The sequence below is a fragment of the Amphimedon queenslandica genome, unplaced genomic scaffold (assembly GCF_000090795.2).
Source record: "Amphimedon queenslandica unplaced genomic scaffold, v1.1 AMPQUscaffold_13508, whole genome shotgun sequence".
Taxonomy (NCBI): Eukaryota; Metazoa; Porifera; class Demospongiae; order Haplosclerida; family Niphatidae; genus Amphimedon; species Amphimedon queenslandica.
The window spans coordinates 279,695-301,691 of NW_003546256.1; the positions used below are offsets into that span (position 1 = coordinate 279,695).

The 21,997-nt window shown below is 33.2% G+C and overlaps 7 protein-coding genes across 7 annotated transcripts; 4 read left to right on the forward strand and 3 right to left on the reverse strand.

Annotated features, from left to right (window-relative positions):
* The first annotated feature begins 9 nt into the window (after positions 1 to 9).
* On the forward strand, positions 10 to 2,394 carry LOC100635512 (phosphatidate cytidylyltransferase, photoreceptor-specific-like). The gene is made up of 14 exons (XM_003383613.3): positions 10 to 180; positions 248 to 324; positions 454 to 550; positions 664 to 761; positions 803 to 878; positions 933 to 993; positions 1,044 to 1,102; positions 1,145 to 1,283; positions 1,344 to 1,444; positions 1,503 to 1,538; positions 1,597 to 1,659; positions 1,708 to 1,830; positions 1,881 to 1,984; positions 2,067 to 2,394. The coding sequence occupies exons 1-14, from the start codon at positions 109 to 111 to the stop codon at positions 2,173 to 2,175; spliced, it is 1,215 nt and encodes a 404-aa protein (XP_003383661.1). The 5' UTR covers positions 10 to 108; the 3' UTR covers positions 2,176 to 2,394.
* LOC100635638 (proliferating cell nuclear antigen-like) lies at positions 2,333 to 3,879 on the reverse strand. The gene is made up of 8 exons (XM_020008373.1): positions 3,787 to 3,879; positions 3,637 to 3,741; positions 3,469 to 3,589; positions 3,267 to 3,364; positions 3,142 to 3,209; positions 2,995 to 3,099; positions 2,579 to 2,792; positions 2,333 to 2,521 (listed from the first exon to the last, which is right to left on the reverse strand). The coding sequence occupies exons 2-8, from the start codon at positions 3,734 to 3,736 to the stop codon at positions 2,427 to 2,429; spliced, it is 801 nt and encodes a 266-aa protein (XP_019863932.1). The 5' UTR covers positions 3,737 to 3,741; positions 3,787 to 3,879; the 3' UTR covers positions 2,333 to 2,426.
* LOC100636610 (26S protease regulatory subunit 6B-like) lies at positions 3,836 to 5,771 on the forward strand. The gene is made up of 5 exons (XM_003383622.3): positions 3,836 to 4,165; positions 4,221 to 4,377; positions 4,426 to 4,599; positions 4,881 to 5,057; positions 5,124 to 5,771. Exons 1-5 carry the CDS (start codon positions 3,845 to 3,847, stop codon positions 5,705 to 5,707), a joined length of 1,413 nt encoding a protein of 470 aa, XP_003383670.2. The 5' UTR covers positions 3,836 to 3,844; the 3' UTR covers positions 5,708 to 5,771.
* On the reverse strand, positions 5,657 to 8,263 carry LOC100635889 (splicing factor 3A subunit 3-like). Its single transcript, XM_003383616.3, has 14 exons — positions 8,082 to 8,263; positions 7,934 to 8,034; positions 7,787 to 7,879; positions 7,649 to 7,737; positions 7,506 to 7,597; positions 7,374 to 7,456; positions 7,130 to 7,268; positions 6,976 to 7,050; positions 6,858 to 6,925; positions 6,634 to 6,808; positions 6,191 to 6,472; positions 6,034 to 6,124; positions 5,928 to 5,983; positions 5,657 to 5,876 (listed from the first exon to the last, which is right to left on the reverse strand). The coding sequence occupies exons 1-14, from the start codon at positions 8,175 to 8,177 to the stop codon at positions 5,799 to 5,801; spliced, it is 1,518 nt and encodes a 505-aa protein (XP_003383664.1). The 5' UTR covers positions 8,178 to 8,263; the 3' UTR covers positions 5,657 to 5,798.
* Positions 8,264 to 8,635: 372 nt separating this feature from the next.
* On the forward strand, positions 8,636 to 14,157 carry LOC109592460 (uncharacterized). Its single transcript, XM_020007898.1, has 31 exons — positions 8,636 to 8,793; positions 8,843 to 8,904; positions 9,546 to 9,600; positions 9,657 to 9,714; positions 9,759 to 9,809; positions 9,852 to 9,953; positions 10,004 to 10,089; positions 10,142 to 10,232; positions 10,283 to 10,388; positions 10,440 to 10,538; positions 10,594 to 10,676; positions 10,721 to 10,865; positions 10,910 to 10,947; positions 10,999 to 11,040; positions 11,094 to 11,177; positions 11,230 to 11,346; positions 11,392 to 11,438; positions 11,485 to 11,596; positions 11,642 to 11,697; positions 11,745 to 11,799; positions 11,858 to 11,936; positions 11,987 to 12,015; positions 12,066 to 12,171; positions 12,223 to 12,293; positions 12,342 to 12,441; positions 12,492 to 12,573; positions 12,622 to 12,676; positions 12,811 to 12,907; positions 13,372 to 13,432; positions 13,484 to 13,929; positions 13,982 to 14,157. The coding sequence occupies exons 1-31, from the start codon at positions 8,690 to 8,692 to the stop codon at positions 14,152 to 14,154; spliced, it is 2,892 nt and encodes a 963-aa protein (XP_019863457.1). The 5' UTR covers positions 8,636 to 8,689; the 3' UTR covers positions 14,155 to 14,157.
* Positions 14,158 to 14,160: 3 nt separating this feature from the next.
* LOC109593186 (inositol 1,4,5-trisphosphate receptor type 3-like) lies at positions 14,161 to 19,443 on the forward strand. Its single transcript, XM_020008384.1, has 27 exons — positions 14,161 to 14,247; positions 14,304 to 14,429; positions 14,475 to 14,612; positions 14,661 to 14,785; positions 14,836 to 14,961; positions 15,018 to 15,351; positions 15,404 to 15,511; positions 15,559 to 15,682; positions 15,734 to 15,803; positions 15,850 to 15,894; positions 15,940 to 16,104; positions 16,153 to 16,222; positions 16,282 to 16,466; positions 16,515 to 16,629; positions 16,680 to 16,913; positions 16,956 to 17,217; positions 17,265 to 17,443; positions 17,497 to 17,619; positions 17,660 to 17,706; positions 17,753 to 17,845; positions 17,891 to 18,115; positions 18,171 to 18,439; positions 18,489 to 18,664; positions 18,715 to 18,876; positions 18,926 to 19,003; positions 19,050 to 19,169; positions 19,215 to 19,443. The coding sequence occupies exons 1-27, from the start codon at positions 14,197 to 14,199 to the stop codon at positions 19,287 to 19,289; spliced, it is 3,825 nt and encodes a 1,274-aa protein (XP_019863943.1). The 5' UTR covers positions 14,161 to 14,196; the 3' UTR covers positions 19,290 to 19,443.
* Positions 19,444 to 19,512: 69 nt separating this feature from the next.
* Positions 19,513 to 21,988, reverse strand: LOC100632357 (U4/U6.U5 tri-snRNP-associated protein 2-like). Its single transcript, XM_020008389.1, has 15 exons — positions 21,796 to 21,988; positions 21,611 to 21,751; positions 21,434 to 21,570; positions 21,291 to 21,387; positions 21,047 to 21,199; positions 20,864 to 20,998; positions 20,620 to 20,768; positions 20,532 to 20,577; positions 20,421 to 20,485; positions 20,278 to 20,355; positions 20,151 to 20,231; positions 20,039 to 20,100; positions 19,846 to 19,993; positions 19,716 to 19,802; positions 19,513 to 19,662 (listed from the first exon to the last, which is right to left on the reverse strand). The coding sequence occupies exons 1-15, from the start codon at positions 21,938 to 21,940 to the stop codon at positions 19,639 to 19,641; spliced, it is 1,548 nt and encodes a 515-aa protein (XP_019863948.1). The 5' UTR covers positions 21,941 to 21,988; the 3' UTR covers positions 19,513 to 19,638.
* Positions 21,989 to 21,997: the final 9 nt, after the last annotated feature.

Consider the following 21,997-nt stretch of genomic DNA (forward strand, 5'->3'; position numbering starts at 1 on the left):
GGTGGGGCTGGTAATGGGCGTGCCCTACCCATAGAAATGATTTCCGCACTGCTAACGTCGGGTCATTCTTACTAGCAGCTTCTCTTGTCCTGTGGCTTTCGAAAGATAATGTCAGAAGATTCATCTCCTAGGAATAGACGTATGAACACTAATACTGACCCATCGCTTCAAGAACAGAAAGTTAGGGCTTATATTTGGGTGTGGCACTGATTGATTACTCTACCATATCAAAATGTCTACTTTACAGGAGAGAACCGAGCCTACAATGAGAGCCTCAACCATCAGTGGATCTGCTAATGCCTATATTAGCACCATGGACCCAAAGTACGGTCGCAAATACATACATTTACTCACTATACTTTCTTTGGTAATAAAAGCCAACTGAAAGTAGCAGTGTAATCAGTATATAGGGAGAAGACTGTTCCATAGCTTATTTTCTTGTTGTTATTACAGGTGGAAGAACTGGTGGATAAGAGGTGTTTTTGCAGGAATAATGATCGGGCTATTTATCGTGTTTATATACATGGGCCCTCTTGCTCTAACTCTACTGGTAAATGATGGTGCCATATTCTTTCCATTTACTTTGCAGTTAACACAATCCTGTTTTTTTTTTGTTTTCTTGTTGCTTGTTTATTTGTTTGTTTACTGTTTGTCTATTTGTAGAGTGCTGGTGTCTTCACGAAATGCTTCCAAGAGATTATTAAAATTGGTCATTCAAAATATCAGGAGTATAATTTGCCGCTATATCGAGTCTTGAACTGGTTTGTAATAAAAGCAGCTGCAATTATTTATATATTTTTAGGTTATTTTATTTCATATTCCTATACTATATAATTGGTTATAATCTAATACAGTATTATCCAGAATTCTTCTCAACAGTAAGTGGTTCTTTTAATTGGCATTACTAACCTACATCTCTCTCTCTCTGTTAGGGTTTTGCTGAAGTATTAGCAACTTATCATAAATTAACCTGCTTCTTTCTTTATGTTTTTGGTAAGAGAGAGGGAGGAGGAGAGAGGAAGGCACTACTGATTATATTTTAGGGTTTGTCATGTTTGTACTGACACTTCAAAAAGATTTCTACGGGGTTCAGTTCACCATGGTAACCATTAATCCTCCCACTTGCTTAATTACATCATTTTAGTTTGGTTGGACTCACATAACTCTCTTCTTTATGGGCAGTGACATGTTCATGGTAATGCAGAACATTTACGAAGGTCTTTTCTGGTTTTTAATACCAGTTACTCTGGTCATATGTAACGACATAATGGCATATGTTTTTGGCAAGTGAAAAATTTTTTACTATTCATATTACTACTCTCTCTCTCTCTCTCTTTCTTTAGGTTTTTTCTTTGGTCGTACTAAACTCATCAATCTCTCTCCCAAGAAGACTTGGGAAGGATTCCTTGGTGCTCTGTTTTCAACAATATTGTTTGGATTATTGGTGAGGATTACTGTATTTATTTTTTGAATTTACTTTTAATTTGTTGTTGTTTCTTTAGTTTGCATTCATTCTTGCCAAGTATGACTTAGCCTGTGTAAGTTATAGCAATAATAATAAAACTAATATTCATCATTATTATTCCTTACTACTAGTATGCCAGTCAAACTGCCTGCGAAAACTCCCCATTATTTAAATACAAAGAATACAATTTCTTGGTAATAATAGTAACAATCATCATTATTAAAGACGACTCCTTTCTCTAGGGCATGCAAATCCAGTTGTACCCAGTCATGATACACACCCTCATGCTGGCCATATTTGCTTCTCTCATTGCTCCTTTTGGTGGGTTCTTTGCTTCAGGATTCAAAAGGGCCTTTAAAATCAAAGTACTGCACAAATGATTAGTATCACTATTACTGTTGCTTATTGTTTGTAGGATTTTTCAGATGCTATCCCAGGCCATGGTGGACTAATGGACAGGATGGACTGTCAAATTTTAATGGTGGCTTTTGCTAATGTCTACTACTTCACCTTTTGCAGGTTACTTAAGAGTTATCATTAACTTTTAGAGAATGGAAAATTAAGAAATATCAATCAACCGTTTTTGTTTTTTTCTCTCTAGTACTCCAAATATTGAGCGTGTTTTGGGACTGATTGGCTCACTGAGCATTGAGCAGCAACACCAAGTGTTTGAAACACTACAGGAAAGACTGGGAACTGCTAAAACATAATAAAAAGAAACATATGCTTTATATCGTAATTATATCTTTTCCTTTCACGCGTGCATTATTATTATTAATATATTGTTATTATTGTTGTTGTTGTTATTAGGTTAAACATGTCTATACCCCAAATTTTTGTTCTCTCTCTCTCTCTCTTTCTTCTCCCTTTACAGATTTTGGGTATTTTTAATAAATATAATTATTATCACTAGCAATAGTGATACAAGATGGTGTGAACATAAATATGTGTGCGTGAGTCTTTATTCTTGAGTAGCAGCTGCTGTGTCTTCATCATCAATCTTTGGAGCCAAAAAGAACTTCATTGAACCAAAGTCACCAATGGGGTATGTGACACCTGGTGGTAGTGGTAATTGGTGAAAATTTTAAAAGCTTAGCCACTACTTTAACTTACATAGCGGAGATTCTGCTTTTAGTGAGAGGGTCACAGTGGGTGATAGAGGCGTGGCTTTGGTAAAATAATTCAAATATCTGAGTGCAAAGGTCAAGTGGACAGGATCGTTGAGCTCAATATTAATTTGATCCTCTTCTTTGTCAACAAGCGAACTTTGTCTTAGGTTAATCTTGCCACTGCCCATGTCGCCAGAAGCTGAGAATTGTATGCCATCCTAAAATGGAAGACATTAATCAACAGGAAGGAACAGTAAAAAGGGCAGAGTCTTGTCACAAATTTTGCTATACAGTTAACAAGCATAACTTAGAAGAATCTAGTATGTAACAGAAACTGATAAAGAGTATCATGCTATTGCTGCAAACCCAGGATTTCACACAAAGCATGCTAAATGACTTAAACAGGATGGGCTTCATTACTTTAGTGCAAGCTACAACAATCGAGTCTCCTAGTTGAGACATGTCCCGACAAATCCTTTGAAACTCGTGAGACGGCATCTTAACCACAGAATCATACTCTGTATCCTAAAGAAATTATAATTAAATATTAATTAATTAATTAATTACAGGTATTCCCAAGTGTTCGCTATCAATGTCCATCAATTTAATTTCAAATTGTGACGTTTTCTCGCCATCTAAAAAAAACAACAATGATAATAATAAACATAATAAAAATAGTAATAAATAATTACTCGGACTCTCAAAGACAAAGTTGATGTTGTCGGTTCCTTCTTGAGCTTTTATTGTAATGGAGTCATCATTATTAGCACACCTTACTACCACGGACAACCTAAAATGGGTGTGGCTAATTAACTACACAATATATACAGGAGAGGGTGTGGCTAATTAGGTAAAGAGGTGTGGCTAAACAAAATCAATATTATTGAGGATTACGCTTTAAGTCCTAGTCCTAGAGTGATGTTCCTGTCACAGCGATACGGCTCAAACCCGTCAGATCCTAGCTCAATGAGAACCAAGCAGACGTGACCAGAGTCCATTGCTTGTACACTAATACCTGGAGAGAGAGAGGACATGATAGTCACTTGTTATTAAATTAGTTACCAGTTGAAGAACAGTCCAGATTAATGTCAGTGACAATGTCCTTGATGGCATCAATCATCTTTTTTAGGACACTCCCCTGTATTAGCCTTGCTTCAAACATTTTCACTAAAGAAGTAAAGAAATAAACAAGACAGCAACAACTAAACAAACCTTATTTTTAAAATGGAGAGAGAGAGGGAGGAACAAACTTAGTCTTAGCTTAGAGGGGATGGAAATGATTGGAGGAAGGTTTCCCGCGCAACTAATGGGAGTGGCCGGGTCCTTACACTGCGCATGCGCTAAAAACCCTAAAATCCTGATCGTGACACAGCCCCAAAAAACTCCGTTACTTCAATCTAACTCCGTCTATTCTCGTATACTTCCGTGCATTTGTAAAATGGAGGAGATTGGCATATTCGATCATCAGCCACAGAATCAAGAAAAGGAGACCCCCTCTCGTCCCACGACCAGTTCCAATACTGCCACTGAACATGAAGAAGACTTGTATATAAAATTCAAAAAACTTCAAAGGCAAATTGACTTTTTACAGGTATTATTAATACTTAAAAATTATTGGTAATATATATATAAATAATACTAATAAGGTTCAAGAGGATTATATAAAAGATGAGTTAAAGAACTTAAGGCAAGAGTATCTTTATGCGCAAGAAGAAGTTAAACGTATTCAATCAGTACCTCTAGTCATTGGGCAGTTTTTAGAAGCAGTTGATCAAAACTATGCAATCGTAGGATCTACCACTGGTAAATAATTAATGTTAATATTAATATTATTATTATTATTATTTATAGGTCCTAATTATTATGTTCGTGTGTTAAGTACTCTTGATCACGAGTTGTTGAAACCCAATTCGTCTGTCGCTTTACACAAACACTCAAATGCACTTGTTGATGTATTACCACCAGAAGCAGACTCAAGCATTGCTATGTTAACGGCTGATGAGAAACCTGATGTCTGCTATTCAGGTAAGAGAGAGAGAGAGAGAATACATAGATACAGAGGTAGAACAGAGCATTTTAGCATCTTGTCAATGAATTTTGAAGTTGTTCCAAAATTTGACAAAAAACCCTGTAGGCCTGTACTATAGTAGAGTATTTTGTCAAAAATCACTGCAAATGAATTTTCCATTTTTATAATTTTTTTCTGATACATATACATGTTTGAGTTGAAACTCAAAGTTTATGCATATAAACTTTGAGTTGATTTATGTAAAAATTGGATTTTTTTAAAATTTATATTTTAACAGATATTGGTGGAATGGATATACAGAAGCAAGAGATAAGAGAAGCTGTTGAACTTCCCCTGACACATTTTGACTTGTACAAGCAGATTGGTATTGATCCACCGAGAGGCGTGTTGCTCTTTGGACCACCTGGATGTGGAAAAACCATGCTTGCTAAAGCTGTTGCTCACCACACGACTGGTAAAAATATAAATAATAGTACTAATAATAAATAATAATTTTTTTTCCTTCTCTCTTTATCTGCAGCTGCATTCATTCGCGTCGTGGGGTCCGAGTTTGTTCAGAAATATCTAGGAGAGGGTCCGAGGATGGTACGGGATGTGTTCAGACTGGCCAAGGAGAATGCTCCTGCCATTATATTCATAGACGAGATTGATGCCATAGCAACCAAACGGTTTGACGCTCAGACTGGAGCCGATCGTGAAGTCCAGCGTATCCTACTGGAACTCCTTAACCAGATGGACGGGTTTGACCAGACGGTAAATGTCAAAGTGATAATGGCCACCAACAGGGCGGACACTCTGGATCCAGCCCTCCTACGTCCTGGACGCTTGGATAGAAAAATAGAGTTTCCACTCCCGGACAGACGACAGAAGAGGCTCGTGTTTTCAACGATTACGAATAAAATGAATTTGTCGGAAGAGGTCGATCTTGAGGATTATGTTGCTAGGCCGGATAAGATAAGTGGAGCCGATATAAATGCCATTTGTCAGGAGGCCGGCATGCAGGCAGTGAGGGAAAACAGGTACATCATCCTACCGAAGGATTTTGAAAAGGCGTACAAGAAAACCATCAAAAAAGATGACCAAGAGCATGACTTTTACAAATGAACCATGTACCATGTACTGATCATTATTATTAACATTATAGTTATTCATAAGTTATTAATAGTTAGAGGGGAGGAGAACTGGGTGTGGCTTGTTACAATAGACCTTGTCTTCTTAGATCATCGTACATCTTACGACTGACTACATTGCCTTTAGAATCCTCAAATTCTTCCTGAATAAAAAATATTAATAAATTAAATCAACTATTGGATATTTCATTTACTTCTGTTGTAGACTTCCATTGCTCGATGGCTTTAAGACCTTTGAGTTTATCCCACACTAAATAATAATAATAAAACAACAATAATACGATTATCATATATACTTACATGCTCTAGCATCAGCGATATTAGTTACATTAGCAAAATGAGCTGTGTTTGGTATCCCAAGGCACCTCATTCCAAAAGCATGTCTCCATTCCTATCAAAATTTATGAGGATCACCCATAAAAATTTTCGACAACTACCCATCAAAATTGTAACTCACAGAGAAGTGCCTTTGAAATGATTTGGGTCCCTTGTATTGTGCTCCTCCACATATTTCACATTCGTAGGTTATGTTGAGTCCGTGTAGCTTATAGAGCCAGTAGGGGATCGGCTTACCATCAAAACCCAGTGGAAGGTTCTTTGGGTTGTACGGGACACCGTTTTCATCTTCTTCCTCACTCTCTACCTCCTCCTCTTCCTCCTCCTCCTCTTCCTCTTCTAGTTCTTCTGCTGTTCTTGCTAACCTTCTCTCTACATTCTCTTTCGTTGATCCTCTTTGCTCCTAATTAATTTATTAACCAATTAATAATAATAATACTAATCTTAAAACATTTTTATGCATTGGGGCTAGTAATTTTTTAAGTTATACTTCAATTTAGTGGTCACTTGTTAAATTTGCAAAAATTTTGTTTTGTATAATATTTACATATAATGAAAACTTACACTAAGCATCTCAACATAGCTGTACACCTGTGCTTCTATGAATGCTATTTCCTTTTGTTTCTCTGTGAGCTCTCCAGTTTGACTTTTCTTCGATTTAGCGAACAGAGACGGATCAATCTCAGTGTAACTTAATCCTTTAACACTAAACAATCTTTTAGCTCTCTCCTCTAGTGTACTGCAAAAAATAAGAATAATCACCATGCGCTCTCCTTCCTCTCTCTTACCCGCCACATTTGAGCCCTTGGGCCATTAGTGCTGACTTGAGACGATCCAGACCCAGTGACATTAGCTCCTAGTATAGTAATGCCCAACAGTCATATGATGGTCACATGATTCGTGTACCTCGTGCGAGTTGAATGCAGTCAGATCAAGAGATGCTCCTGAATGTTTAGCTAAAGCACTAGTGCCTGAATCTTTCTGTCATAATAAATAAATAAATAAATAAGTAATAATAATAATAATAATAATAATAATAATAATAATAACATGTGCTTACTTTCCAGCCAGGAAATGTCCCTTGGCTCCACTTCTCTTCAAAGTCTTTCTTGATTTTGATTAATAATTCAGTTTGATCAACTAATGGTTGTACACGCTCAATATAGCCAAGCAAATAATCAACAAGAGATTCTAAATATCTAATAAACAATAACAATAAACAATAACAATTGTATATAATAATAATAATGAGATCAATGAGGCAGTGTGACTTGGCAGTGTCACTATCATTATTTATTACTTACTTTTTATATTCGCTTCCTTTGTCCTCTTTATTTATATCATAAAGTTGATCAAACGTTTGCAAATATGACAAATAATCTTTTCTCTTAAAATACAAACAAATAAATTAATAAGTAGAACAACAAGAACAATACCTCCATCCTTTTGATGTTTAAATATTGACTATAAACTGAGTGCAAGTCTAAAAACTTGCCATATCCTTCTTCATCAGTGAATTCAACAAGATCTATTGGAAAGAGAGGAGGAGGAAAGCGCTATGATACCACTAGCATTTTACTTTGCATTTCTTCCGGAGGGTTTTGTCTGTCTTTGTCCATTTTATTAAATTCAACCATTATAGGATCGTCTTGAAAATCATCACCTTGCCTACGGGCAATTAATTAATTAAAAATAATACTTTTAAAGCCTAACTAACTCAGAGTAATATTCATTAACTCGTTTAAGTCGACGATAGAATTCTCTAAACTGGTCGACTCCACTCATGGCGTCAATCTCCTCCTGTCTTGAGCTGGGCATTAATTAGAAGATTATTTGGTGGTGCATTAATTGGAATACAACCTACCCGTCTTGATCGGTGTACATACTCATCAGCTGAGAGGATGTCTCAACTGTTCTATCAATTAAATATCTCATACGATGTTCGCTGTTTATCTTCTCGCGGACCTACAGTAGAGTGCGCATTAATTAGAGTACAAGACATGTCGGCTCACTGTGGTCTTTTTGAGCATCTTTTCTTTGACTAAAGCATCTTCTAGTCTCTCCCTCTCTTCGTGTAGCTTCCTCTGATCCTCTAAAATACTCTCCATTCCTCCTCAGAGTGGACACGATGGCTTCAAATTATTATTATTTTCAATATTTTTCAATTTTTTGTTAATAATTAAATAGGCGGAACAGCTGCCCACGTGCCTTCGCGTGGACATCGTTCAGCCATATATTATAGACTACGTAACCTATATTATAGGTTAAGTAGTCTATAATATCTATGATAATATCTATGGTTCAGCAGATCACTGCAGCTGATCAGATCAGAGAGTCGGGTAATGACGTCACTTCCTGCGAAAGAGCTAGAGCTAGGCGGCGCGGCGCGGCCGGCTACGTCTGGCATGAGTGGCATCAAGAGTAGATAATAATAGAAGATAATAATATTATCTACTCTTGCTGGCATGCATATATACCGTGTTTGTAAATGCGATGTGTTTGTATATCTATGGTGCATGTCACCATCCGGTCTTGCCCTGTTTCCTGTCCAAGTTATCCTACCGTAGATCTATGATACTACTTATTTCTGTTCTGACGCGCACCAAAAGTAACAGTAACGATGGCTTCCGTGGACAGTGTCGCAGATTCTCCTGTTTTAGACGGCGATGTTGTGCTTTTTAACTGCTTGGATGCTTCAAGTTTTTTGTATAGCAAGCCTCTAAGGTATATATGAATGCATATTATCGATCAGTATTACTGTCTATCAATCTAGTTCAAATCATTCTGATCAATTGACTATTGAATCATCAAATAAAAAGTTTTTTATGTTTGAACGTAAGATTGAAATTGCATACACTCATGCATGCATGCATGCATTCACATAATCATATGCATGCATTCACTTTTTTTTTACATAATCATATGCATGCATTCACATAATCATATGCATGCATTCACATTTTTTTTACATAATCATATGCATGCATTCACATAATCATATGCATGCATTCACATTTTTTTTACATAATCATATGCATGCATTCACATAATCATATGCATGCATTCACATTTTTTTACATAATCATATGCATGCATTCACATAATCATATACATACATTCACATTTTTTGACATAATCATATGCATGCATTCACATTTTTTTTAACATAATCATATGCATGCATTCACATTTTTTGACATAATCATATGCATGCATTCACATTTTTTTTGACATAATCATATGCATGCATTCATGCAGTCTCTGGTGACAACACATGAAATTTTTTGATATACATGGCTAGAAATTTCCCACACCTAAGTAAAACCTTTTTGTTCAAAGAGCTCATGAATATTTGCACTATGAATTTTGGTGCTTTACCTTTAGTAGCAATCACCCTATATTTTTCACTGCCCACTTGAGTCAGTCAGCACTGATGTTTGCACCTATTATAAAATATATTGTCTTACTCGTATTAGTTGCTGCATTTTGTATTACTCGAGGCAAGCAAACAAGTTTTCAAAAAGCTAAAAGGTAAAATGATATAGTCTATTATTTAATATATACATCTTTTATCTTTTATACTAAAGTAAGGAAAGTGAAGATTCATCTCAATTAATGGAAATTGTTTATGGTAGTACTGTTAAAGTTAGTGACTAAAATTTATTCTTCTATTAATGTACATCAAATAGTTACAACACCAAATATCTGGCAAGTATTTGACTGTTAGATCTAATAATGAGGTATAAGAATGTATAATAAGCCTATAAATACTGGTATTGTAGCAGCAAACACTTCACCTGGAGCAAGAGGATAAAAGTGGACCTGATAAGGAAAATTTGTTCAAAATAGTACCTTCACATCAAAAAAAAGAATTGGGTAATTCGGTAGGTTTTAATTGAATTTTAAAAAATTATTTCAATTTTAAAAATTACAGCTCCTGGTTCAAGATAACGTAAAGTTAGAAAGTATTTCTTGCAGTGGAAAGAAAATCAAATTTCAATACAATCCAAAAGAAAATGGGTATTGTTTTGAATTAGTCATACAAATTAGTGTAGATCTACTTCCTGTATAGTTATTGTCCGAGCTTGGAACCAGATGGTACTATGTTTTCTATTACAATTTATTGTCATAAACATGCATTATTAAGCCCCAACTGTATAAAGGTTACATATACCATCATATATAAATATTGCAATTGTATGATAATCAATAGAGTGGGAGTATAGTGATGTTAGCTAGTGTAAATTTTGATGGATATATTTCTGCAAGAGGGTCATTTGTCTCAGGTCCAATAATTAAGGAGCAGAGTCAACCTAAAGGTAAAGTAATTTTGATCAATGGCTGTCTATAAAATGATATAATGCCTCTAGTTTGTTTATGTAAGTGGGAAAAAAGATACTTTAATATTGAACCATATTCTGGTGAAACATTCTTTCAGCTTGAAAATATAGACTTGGAAACAAACAAAGGTCATAGCAACATGTTTTATGTTGAATATATATGATAATGCATACTATATTTTAGGAACCTATCTTTTATTTGGCAATAAATACAGAATCAAGCACATTGTGACACAGCAGTACATCACTGTTACAGAAAATGAAGAAGTTTGGTTTTTAACTTTAAAATTATAACTCAAACTATTGTATAGGTGGAACTTAGTTCTAAGCCTAAAAATGACTGGAACCAGTTTGAGCTGCATCCATCATTAGAAGGTGACAACCAAGAAATAATAGAATCAGGTGCTCATGTTACATTTAGACATGTTGCTACAAAAAAATGTCTGTCTTTTAATGGTTAGTATTAAATATATGCTCCAGAAATTTTATTTTTCATTTAGTGACATTAAATGAAAATGGTCTTGTTCGATGGTCTGATGTAAGTTAAAATCAGCATTTAAATCTGTATTATTTATTAGTAATTCTAAAGCTTGTTCTTGAAAATGGGAAAGCTAATTTTGAAGTGTTGCAGGTTTCATTTATTATAATATAAATTGAGTAGTCATAAAGCATGTAAAATTATAGGTTGACAAATTTTTTGTGCAAGATGTCTATCAGGTTGTTAGCATGAGCTTAGTTATGTTGGAAATTCATACTAAGTTTAATGAGGTTGGTAGTTTTGTCATCCACATAATGGTACATGTTTGTATAATTTTTTTAGGAAATATTGATCAATACTTTAAAAGATTTAAAAACATCCTTTACTTTAAATAAAAATTTATCCAAGACTTCAGTTGATCATAAGACAAGGCTAGCAAGCATGTTAAGATCATTTGGGGTATGGTAGATTATTGATTGAATAATCTAAATAAAATCATAACAGATGATTGATGCCATGGTTACTCTTATCAAAAAACATCATAAAGATTCGTAAGTGGTTTTATTACAAATAATATTCTAACAACTTCTATCATAGATGCAATAAAGTTTGCGAATTAATCTGTTCATCACTACAAATGTATGTTGAGAATGGAAGTTTTAGGGCCATAACTTATCTTGTTGAAAAAGATGACCTTCTGAAAATTCTGGTATCAGCAAGTTGACATGCATTCATATGATTTAATTTTTATTAGGTGAATAAATGTTCTAATTCTGTCAAAGTTCTCATTACTCTGTTTAACAAGTACCGGTATGTTTACAAGTTATTATTGTAAAAACTATTTGAATGAATAATAGAGGTCATATTAATCAGAGAAGGTATTTTCCATTGTTTGATAAATTAAATGAAAAGGTATGGTTAATAAATAATAATTTTATAAAGCATATTAAATTAAATGCAAAAACACTAGTATCTTGCTGATCCTGCAATAGTTGAATTAATGTGCATTTTGACATTTAATGGAAAATGGATCAAATGGGAGATATATGGTTTGTAATGCAACATTAATTATAATAATTCAATAAAGAATAATTTATAGAAAAGATCAAGGAAAATTTAATTGGCATGGTACTCCTGGATGTAATTTAATTCCACTAAGTATTGCTATTGTTGTACAGGTATCAACAGATGAAGTTAAAGGTCTTATTGAGAATTTAAGAGAATATGAAGCAAACATTTCAACAGATAGATTATGCAGTACATTTGTACAGGTCAATCAAGGCCGTAAGCCTATACAAAATTGATTTAATCATTTTTGGCTTGAAATATACCTAGATTCAGGTTTTGAGAATGAAGCACAAAATGATACAAACCATGCCGTACAAGCTATAGAAATAGAATTTAAAGTTTGTAGATCTATTACAATTTGTTTTAATTTTATTACACTATTGTAGGAAAAACCTTTGATTCATGTGCTGCTTATGAATATTCTAGTTTTTCTTATTGATTACAGAGTTTTCAGTAAAGAAGTGAATATCATGCAATTTTTAACTGGTAAACTAGTGCATATGTGATGTAAAAAGCATCATTATTAACTCATAAAGCCAATGAAACCAGCAAAGTGAATGAAGCCAACATACAAACTAGTGATTTTCAATCAAGTGTCACCATAATAAAGAAGAAATTGTATGTAAAAATCATTCATATAATTAATATAAATTATTCAATTAAAAGGGCATTGCTATCTCTGAAGTTGCTTTTAAAAAGGAGTTTTAACTCATCAATCAAAGTATTAATATAATCATTTTATATTATTAATAAAATAATGACTTGTCTATTATATGTATTATGAAGTCATTATAATAGTTCATTCTATTCTAAAGTACTATTAGATTATTAATTATAATCATATCTTTAAAATAGGCTTTGATAGAAGACTTCAAAAAGTTTGGTATTGGGGAACATAAGAGTTCTACTCATTATAGTGATAATAGTGTATTGATAAGCATGGAAGAAGAAGGTAAAATTTTACACACTAAACATAAACATAATGTAGTGCATTATTTAGCTATGTAAATTCGTGTGGTAAAATGTGTCACAACTAAGGGGCATAAGTGCAGGCTACTCTAATATAATGAGTGCATTTGCTATTATCTATAAAATTTTATTGACAAATTGACTCAGTTAGTGGGTGCATTTTCTTGTTCAACTATGGGTGGCATGCCAATGCATCAATATGCACACCCCTAACAATGCCCCTGTATGTGATCTGCCCCCTTGGCCACACTACTAAATGGTAGTGAGAACTCTAAAGTCTTAGTGAAAAGAAAGAAATACTAACTGTGCATGCATGCATGCATGCAGTGAAGGAATACTGATACTTTGAAATGCATGGTTGACATGGTTGACTTAGATCTATTATCATTTAGAGTTTTTCAGATGCATGAACTTATCATAATGCTAGCTTACTCATTCTTCTATTAGGTGATTTTATGAGATGTTTGCTACAAGAAAATAATATGGAAGAAATAGCAAAAAACTCCAAGTATGTTGCAAATATAATTCACTCCTAGTATCTTTCCTGCCATGATGTTAGGCAAATAAAAGCAAGATTACGAGAATATTTCACTTCTAATCAAACTTGTCAAAGTTTCAATGTCAAAGCAAATAAAGAATTATGTGACATTTTAACTGGTTTCATGACAGATGATGATGCTGATATTCGATTGATGAGTACTGAGCTTCTTTACAATATATTCAGAGTTGAAGAAATTATTTTATCTGAGGCTGAAGAAAAAATTTACTTTACCTGCTCAACTGATGAAGCTTATGAAGAAATGAAGCAATTGGCTACAATGTCTGACAAAAAGCAGCTCCTTTGTAGAATGCTAAGGAGAGAAATTACTGGAGAGGATGTGCAGCAAAAATATGGAGCACTGTTTCCATCTATAATAGCTGCACTTGAAAGAATGACTATGGCATTTGCCCCAGTTAAAGGTATCAAGCCAAATTCCATCAGTCAACATGTAGCATATAGTTGTGGTGAGTTAAGCTTAAATACATCAATATAATTACATGTACATATTACACACAGGTCTCTTTGATGTTATATTGGAATGTGTACTTGAGTACAAAGATTGCAGTGATCTTGAAAATTCTGAAAATGATATTCTTGAACGTTGTTTCACTCTTCTGCAAAAAATGTCCAGAAATTATAGCAAAGTCAGCAATAAAACCACAGATATAAATTCAATGTATTATATTTAGGCTCAAAATAAACTGTTCATTAATTTCTATGATTTTCTTCAAATGATCAATAAACAAAGATTAATTAGCTCCATAATTTGCTTACTAAATGAAGTAAAATTTATGAGAATTGTTAAGACATGATGCATTTAACTTGATATATAATCTAGATGTTTTTTAACAATTCAACTCTTTGCAATAAGTTAAGCAATGAAGATATCAGCAATATTTTTAGAACTGCAATCACTAATTCCGAACACCATCAATTGATCATCACTTTGATCATAATAATTGAAGTATCTATATAATTCATAGTATTTTGTCTTATGCTTACCTGCTAGGGCACAATTCCATCCCTTCCATTACAAGAATATGTAGCAACACTTGTAGAGCATCATTCAAATGATATTTTAAAATCTATTTTAGGTCAAGAAAAGGAGACAGAAGTAATAGATATTTTAAAATCGACAAAGTCTGATGTATGTGATCATATTTTTCAGTTACTCACATAAAATATAATATTATAGACAGTTCAAAATGGCCAACTCCAGCTTCTTCTTAATCTAACCCATCTTTTAGCATCATGCTATGCTAAAAAATGTCAAGTTGCAATAGAGTCAGCTGAATTCTATAGTTTAGAGGAGCTCATTATGTTAGCTATTTCATTTTTCAAAATCATAATTATTGCTCTCTGCTATATAGGATTATAACTGATGATGCAATAGATGATTATAAGAAACTACCTTTTATTCGTGTTTTGACTTGGCAACATTTGGTTACAGAAAAAAATACTTCACCAGTTTGCTCTAAATTGGCTAATAGCGAAAGGTAAATATTTGTAATTAACAAAATATTACAATCAATGGCATCTTTAATTTTTATAGTTACAGCTTTTGGAAGGTTTTGAAAAAATTTATTTGTGCTATTAAAAACCTAAAAGAAACTATTGTTTCTAGTGATGAAATGGAAAAAAGTCAACTAATTGGTTTTAAAAAATCTGACCTCTCAATTTGTGTCTTGACAATTGTCAGAAGAGATCAATCTGTCAGTAAAGATAAAGATTTTCAGTTGCTATACATTGTTGAGGGTGTAATTCCTTTACTATCAGCATTCTGTCAAGAATTATTCCTTCATTTATATGCTGAGACTAAGTTTTTTGGCATACCAGAAAATACAGACATTTGTGGCATTGTTGAACCTCTTTATGATGAATTAAAGGTAAATTATATTTCCCATGTTTGTATACTAAGTGATAGGATTTTATTTAAAGGGTTTTAGAGGGTTAAAAGTCCATTCTGTGTTGGAGCAAATGCATGAAACAGGTTGCATAGAAAATGTGAAAAAACTTTGTAACCATTGTTTCAAAGATTCAATAGAGGTAACAAAATGTGGTATAATGCTTACTGTAAGCTAACTTAATTCTAGGCACCGTTGTCTACTGATGAAATAGACGCAGGGATTCCAAATGATGAATGTTTTAATGCAGAAGAAGAAAATCTCAATAAAAAATTCCAAAAATTTGTTACTAATTACAGCTATGCATATAATGGTCAGTTTGCTAAAAAAGTAAAGGCATATACTCAGTTTTAATTTGTAATAGAAAGTCGACCCAATATGGAAAGTAATTTTGAAGAGTTACTTAAAATTTTTACAGATCAAGAATATACTAGGTATATAAATCTTTCACATCAAATTATAATTATTTTCTTCATGTAGAAAATTGGATGAATTAAGAGTTAATAAGCTTGTCATAGTGCTTCGGTATTCCTATCCTTTAAATAGCATTTGAAATCAATTTATTTATAGAACTCTAATAGAAAAACAGAAAGAATTGGGCCTTCACTGTATTGAAAGAACTAACTTGGAGAGAATGACATCAACTACACTGAAGTTAATACATGCACTAGTTTTCAAAAAGGTCAGAGAAATAGATGACAAAAGAAACAGTTTGAAGCCTATTGAATTTCAAAGGTATAGATCTTATACAATATACTATAGACAAGAACATTCCATTGATAGGCAGTGTAAGAAATTTGTACGACCTCTGCAGGCAATATTACTTGATAAAGAAATTGATCTGGTTCCAACTGTGAGATGAATATAATTTGTAATATAAATAAATAAATTAATTAATGATCTGTAATTTAGTTGTTTGAACTGCTACGTCATCCAAATGATGACATCACTGATCAAATTTTAGCATGCCTTGATGTCTTGCTGTATCCTGGTAATGAAGAAGCTCAAAGGAAAGTAATGTCACTTGGAGTTCAAAGTCTTTTTATCTGTTTACAAAAAAAACTTAAAGGAGCCCAAGATAATCTTGATAAGGCAAAGTAAACTAATATTAAGGTAACTGTAAATATTTTTGGTTTGTCATGCAGAACAGGAGAATCTGAGTCTAGAAATATTACAGTGGTATTAGATGTTTTAGTAAGGCTATGTGATGGACAACAAAAAGATATACAAAATGCATTGAGCGGGACACTAACATTGCATGTAAGTGTAATGATTTTTTAACTGAATGCATTACATTGTATATTCAATAGGGTTCTAATATTGTTAGTCAAGTTTCATTTCTACTTCTTGGTATCCTTGAAGGCCATGCTGCAGAGATTCTCAAAGAAGCAGACATTATTATCATAGCACAAAAAGCAACAAAGGCACTAATAGAGATGTGTACTGGAAATCACAACAATCAACGAATTGCCTTTAAATGTCAAGTTATCATTTCAGTCAATTTGGTATTGGATTTGGATATAGGTTCTACTACATCTCATGAGGTATACAATGCTTTATATTTTATTGATTTCTTTTGTGTTCAGGCCAAAAGATTTTTAGAGTTAAAATCATCAAGTCTAGAGTTGTTAGAAATAATGCTTGAGGAAATTGATGAAGAATCATCAAAATTAGCAAGCTGGATACTGCAGCAATTAGATGTATCAGGTTTACTAAAAGGAATGCTACAATTATGGAAAATTTTTAAAGCATCACCACCAAAGAACCACTCGCAAAACAGTTTATTTAGAGCTTATCATGCTCTCAGAAGAATTTCAGATCACCAAGGAATAAGTATTGATGAGCTAGGTACTGCTTTTTATATTACCAGCTAATATACTATATTTTTATAATAGTGATACATGCAAATCAAGGGTTGGCAAATACATTTGATCATGTATTTAAAGATGACATGGTTGAAGCTAAAAAAATGTGGGAAGACTGTAGAAAATGGTCTAGGAGTGTTGAAGTTGTTTTCAAACCAGGAAGTGACAGAGAAATACTAACCCAAGCCTATTTTCCTTGTAGTCCTAATGTTAGTTCATATCCATTACAATTTTTTAATCATTATTTTCATATTGCATACAGACACATTTAAGTCAGCAAGAAAAAGATACTATTATATTGTATATTAAGAGAAACACACCACAAGAAAAGTTGTCTGATCTTCTTAAATGGACTAAAGAAATCAAATCAAACGAAGAACAAAAAGTATCATTAATTTAAAATACTTATTGTTTTATATTTACAGGAAATGCTATCAAAATCCTGGAAAACGTCTTTCATTCTTTGGTTTTAGTGAGTTCATATTTTTTAATTCTCATCATGCACTTATTTCTTTTAGCCCAACTGTGCATTTCATCTTGTTTTGGCTAACAATATTTCTAAACCTCATAGTTCTTTTTGGCATAAGATCTCCATCAGCAGCTGTTACTAAGTAAGATCTTTCATTATCTGTAGCTATTATGATTATGCATTATAGTAATAATAACGAAGCTTGCAGTGTTGTTTTTAATGGCACATGTAACAGTAGTAGTCCAATGCATTTCCAACCAATCTTATCCCCTGATGTACCATCATGGTATATGCCAGTCCACTATACATTTGGTTCATTACATCTCATATTGGCACTATGGATGGTCATTTATTACTTTGTCACAAATTGTAAAAATATGCGACGTTCTGTTTACTGTATTCAAAAATACTTGTAAGTCAACAAATTAAAAGCTATTATTTTAACAAATTATACCAATGTATTGTAGATTTAAAATCAGTAAAGGAGTGATACGCAGAAAGCGTTTGCATCAGTTCCTATGTAAACTGAATTTAAAGATTTCAGCTGATAAGCCAAAACCAAAGGAGTATTTTCAGATATTTTTCTTTAGCTTTGAGCCACTTTACCGCATCCTATTTCTGATTTTTTCAGGCCTTGGTTTGGCAACAACTGGATATTTTTACTGTGGCTGCATGTTATATCTATTCCTACGAAATCATGTCATGTTTTTTATCATCAGAGCTCTCAAGAAAAGCGGTATTGCAATATTTTCATTAATTTTAATATTTATATTTTTAACATACAGCCTTTCAATTACTAACAGTCCTTCTATTGTGCTTCATTTGCACATACATTTATGCTGTTGTCAGTTTTGCTTTTCTTCAAAACTACTTCTCTGAAGGAAATGACCAATTCTGCAATACTCTGTTTGAGTGTTTTATCACTGCAACTCGCTTAGGACTGCTGAATACACTTGGATTGGTATTTATTTTATACTGTAGTTTTGTCCTATTATTCAATAATAATTGCAGGAATTAGGCATACGCCCATCAGATGAATATGAGCCAAATTTTAGGCTTCTCATCGTACGAACTGTGTACGACTTAATCTTTTTTGTTGTGGTCACAACACTGGGATTAAATATTGTTGTTGCAATACTAGTTGACAGGTTTTCAGAAATGCGAGAAGAAAGGGTGCGTAGACTATAATTATGAAGATATTTATAACTGAATCCAATATTAGGATAAAGTTACAGATGATAACAAGAATAGATGCCTTGTTTGTAGCATTATGAAAGATGACTTTGAACGAAAAGGCCAGGTGAGTTTTAGATGTTTTTAGTGCATTTAATTACTTATAATATTAGAGTTTTGATAAGCATATCAATGAAGATCATAATGTCTGGAATTACATCCATTTTATTTTGTACATTAATAATCTTCATGAGAATGATTACAATGCAGTTGAAAAATATGTCTCATGTCAGGTAGAGTCTATTTCAAATTGATCAAAATTTTATGAAATTTTATAGGTAGAAAATGGATCTATTGATTTCTTTCCAATCTTTAAATCTAAGTCTCTACCTGAATACAAGAATGAAGAATAATTGTTCTGATCGTATTTTCTTATATAACTGTAGTGATAGCTAACTTTAGTCATTAGATCTATTACTTTGATTGGGCTGGTCCCATCATTAGGTAGTCTATAGTGTAACTGCCAGTTTTGATATTTCTTTACTGTTAGAAAAATCTATAATGCTAGCTATATAGCTCTACATAAGATAAAAATTGACCTCAGTAGAATTTTAGTCTCTCATCATTACCTCAATGTTTACATTGACCTACTTAATAATGGTTATACATACATAAAGACAAACAAATTACAAATGCACTTCCTACTTCAATAAAATTCAATTTTAAAATACATTTTCTGACACATTTTAAGCATGAAAACTATTAGTCTTTTCTCAGCTCCCATATCTAACAATAATAATAATAATAATAGAATCAATTATTAATAATAAAACACATACTTGTATGTAGGCTTCAGCCAGTGTTATCATTTGAGGCAGTAAATCCTTAACATTCAAATCCTGGAGCTCATACCATTGATTGGCACCCTACAACAACCAATCAGATTACTCGAGTCACATGCTAGCATACTTTATGTCTGAGATGCACACGGTATGTTCCTTTTCCAGGCCCAGCCTGTCCATCATGACACACGTTAGCCACAAGGTCATAGACTGTGTGTGGGTGGGAATCCTGTACTGCTGGATCGCTAGAGAGAAACTCTGACATGTCTATATCTCTGTAGTTTATTGTTAATAATTTCATTCATTCACTTATTGATTACTTAATTGGAAAGTTAACTATGGTAGGATTTTTTTCAACGAAGAAATTGTTTTTAGTAAACCTCTGCAAAGGAAGAGGAGGAAGAATGAAATATGACATCTGTTGTAACCTACTTTTATACACAGTATTAAATATGGTGGAAGTTTAGTCAGCTCAAACTTCTTCACGTAAGACTCACGGTGAGTTTTATATTCCTAGAATCACGTGACAGTCACATGACAATGTTAACAGTGTCTTAACCTTTTCTGTCGTCCCATCAAATTTTTTTAACAAATCAAATAATGGAATCTGTGGGATGATGTTCTTTTCAAGTTCATCCTATGAAAGAGAGACAGGGAAGGGAGAAAAGGAAGTAGTAAGCGAGTTAAAATGATACCAGATACTTGAAATAATGGAGGGGCAGGCAAGTCAAGTGCTAGATATAAAAATGGAGTCGTTTCTTCTTTCTCTATTGACAATAGATAAATAAAACAGACCATAACTGCTCATCATACGTTTGTATTCTTCCATTTTCAAATAGTCCATCATTTCATCTTCATTCTATGAAACTATAATAACTAATAAATTAATCAAAATTAATACTTCGGTTTGTGGCGGTAATTTCCTTGTGTAAATCTTCATTTCTCCTTGAAAAGTATCATATACAATGCTGCTCTTATTCTTCCTTTTACCGGCAGACAAAGCAAAATGTAACGTATTTAATAACCAGGACATGAACTCAACTGGATCACCTATTATAGATGAAGAGAGAGAGGGGGGGAAAGAGAGTAGGAGGAAAGAGAGGGAAGAAGAGGTATAAGTAAAGACATAGGGAAATGATTATTACCTTGCTCAACAATTTTAAATCTTTTCTTGCTCACAGAAGACACTGCCTGAAGCATCTCATGTGGACTGACGTGAGCGCGAAATAAAAAATACCTGGGATTCCATAGCTTACGAAATAATTCACCTAACCGATGAACTACACAGAAATAAATTGCTGTTATCATATAGATATACATGTACTTACCTAGTGTAAATGTCTGATCTCCAGGCGGAGGAGTTATGCTTAAATAATTGTCCTCGTTTAAGAAATAATCTCTGAAAGGAGTTATATGAGCCAAAGTATGCAGTATCACATTCATGTAGTCATTGGCTTTTATATTGTTAAGACCAAGTATACCTACAAATTTTTAAAATTACTCAGAAACTGGGCCAAAGTCCCCGTGCTATAGTACAGGGCATTTTACTAAAATTCTGATTACTAAATGTACCTGGTAGATATTTAGTCTCGTCTAGAGCTTTCATCCATTTTGCTGATTTATCCAGTGACTCAATTTCTTGTGAAGTAAATGTTGGACGACAAATATGCTAGAAAGAAAGTTCTTACTTAACAAATTAATAAAAAGTTATCTACTTTAATGTCTTCGAGTGAAGGATCTATGATTTCATAATTGTCCGGGAGACAGTAAAATTGCAACGTCTTTAAGTTAAGAAACACGTAATGGTAATGTTGAACGCTGTGAATATATGCATGGGAGTGTTGACCACGCCCTATGGCTAATTAAATAATTATAACTATTATAATAGTTACCTTGAAAATACTTTCCACATACAAGGCAAGCGTAAACGTTATTATTGGATAGCGAGACGGTGCATAATTTTTCAAAATCAAAATCTAAAATCGAGCGATTAATTGTGTCCAAATATGGGCAGTTTCTACTGAGAGGGTGCTCTATAATTAGAATAATAATTATTATGACGTCATTTGATGTAAACCTTTCATTTGATCTGTTCTTAATCTTTTACGAGGAACCAAAAATTCATCTTCGTCTTCATCACCATTTTCTTCCTTCTCCTCCTCCTCCTCCTCTTTTTCTCTTTTAATTTTTCTCTCGATTTCTTCTTTAATTTCAACCGCCATGACACTTTTGAATAGTCAGTTCATAAAGGGTTAAAATAAAAGTTATAAACTAGTTAT

What these genes read in the sequence shown, in the direction of transcription:
- LOC100635512 (XM_003383613.3), top strand. Translation starts at nt 109, where the DNA reads ATGTCAGAAGATTCATCTCCTAGGAATAGACGTATGAACACTAATACT. An exon ending in ATCCAGAATTCTTCTCAACA is followed by an intron (nt 879 to 932) that starts GTAAGTGGTTCT and finishes TCTCTCTGTTAG; the next exon opens with GGTTTTGCTGAAGTATTAGC. An exon ending in CATAATGGCATATGTTTTTG is followed by an intron (nt 1,284 to 1,343) that starts GCAAGTGAAAAA and finishes CTCTTTCTTTAG; the next exon opens with GTTTTTTCTTTGGTCGTACT.
- LOC100635638 (XM_020008373.1), bottom strand. Translation starts at nt 3,736, where the DNA reads ATGTTTGAAGCAAGGCTAATACAGGGGAGTGTCCTAAAAAAGATGATT. An exon ending in TCTGGACTGTTCTTCAACTG is followed by an intron (nt 3,590 to 3,636) that starts GTAACTAATTTA and finishes CTCTCTCTCCAG; the next exon opens with GTATTAGTGTACAAGCAATG. An exon ending in AAAAGCAGAATCTCCGCTAT is followed by an intron (nt 2,522 to 2,578) that starts GTAAGTTAAAGT and finishes CACTACCACCAG; the next exon opens with GTGTCACATACCCCATTGGT.
- LOC100636610 (XM_003383622.3), top strand. Translation starts at nt 3,845, where the DNA reads ATGGAAATGATTGGAGGAAGGTTTCCCGCGCAACTAATGGGAGTGGCC. An exon ending in AATCGTAGGATCTACCACTG is followed by an intron (nt 4,378 to 4,425) that starts GTAAATAATTAA and finishes TATTATTTATAG; the next exon opens with GTCCTAATTATTATGTTCGT. An exon ending in ACCTGATGTCTGCTATTCAG is followed by an intron (nt 4,600 to 4,880) that starts GTAAGAGAGAGA and finishes ATATTTTAACAG; the next exon opens with ATATTGGTGGAATGGATATA.
- LOC100635889 (XM_003383616.3), bottom strand. Translation starts at nt 8,177, where the DNA reads ATGGAGAGTATTTTAGAGGATCAGAGGAAGCTACACGAAGAGAGGGAG. An exon ending in ATGTACACCGATCAAGACGG is followed by an intron (nt 7,880 to 7,933) that starts GTAGGTTGTATT and finishes ATTAATGCCCAG; the next exon opens with CTCAAGACAGGAGGAGATTG. An exon ending in AATGGAAGTCTACAACAGAA is followed by an intron (nt 5,877 to 5,927) that starts GTAAATGAAATA and finishes TTTTTTATTCAG; the next exon opens with GAAGAATTTGAGGATTCTAA.
- LOC109592460 (XM_020007898.1), top strand. Translation starts at nt 8,690, where the DNA reads ATGGCTTCCGTGGACAGTGTCGCAGATTCTCCTGTTTTAGACGGCGAT. An exon ending in TTGTATAGCAAGCCTCTAAG is followed by an intron (nt 8,794 to 8,842) that starts GTATATATGAAT and finishes CTATCAATCTAG; the next exon opens with TTCAAATCATTCTGATCAAT. An exon ending in CTGTTACAGAAAATGAAGAA is followed by an intron (nt 10,677 to 10,720) that starts GTTTGGTTTTTA and finishes ACTATTGTATAG; the next exon opens with GTGGAACTTAGTTCTAAGCC.
- LOC109593186 (XM_020008384.1), top strand. Translation starts at nt 14,197, where the DNA reads ATGATCAATAAACAAAGATTAATTAGCTCCATAATTTGCTTACTAAAT. An exon ending in TAATTTGCTTACTAAATGAA is followed by an intron (nt 14,248 to 14,303) that starts GTAAAATTTATG and finishes TATATAATCTAG; the next exon opens with ATGTTTTTTAACAATTCAAC. An exon ending in AAGCTTGTCATAGTGCTTCG is followed by an intron (nt 15,895 to 15,939) that starts GTATTCCTATCC and finishes ATTTATTTATAG; the next exon opens with AACTCTAATAGAAAAACAGA.
- LOC100632357 (XM_020008389.1), bottom strand. Translation starts at nt 21,940, where the DNA reads ATGGCGGTTGAAATTAAAGAAGAAATCGAGAGAAAAATTAAAAGAGAA. An exon ending in CTTCACTCGAAGACATTAAA is followed by an intron (nt 21,388 to 21,433) that starts GTAGATAACTTT and finishes CTTTCTTTCTAG; the next exon opens with CATATTTGTCGTCCAACATT. An exon ending in AATTACCGCCACAAACCGAA is followed by an intron (nt 20,578 to 20,619) that starts GTATTAATTTTG and finishes ATAGTTTCATAG; the next exon opens with AATGAAGATGAAATGATGGA.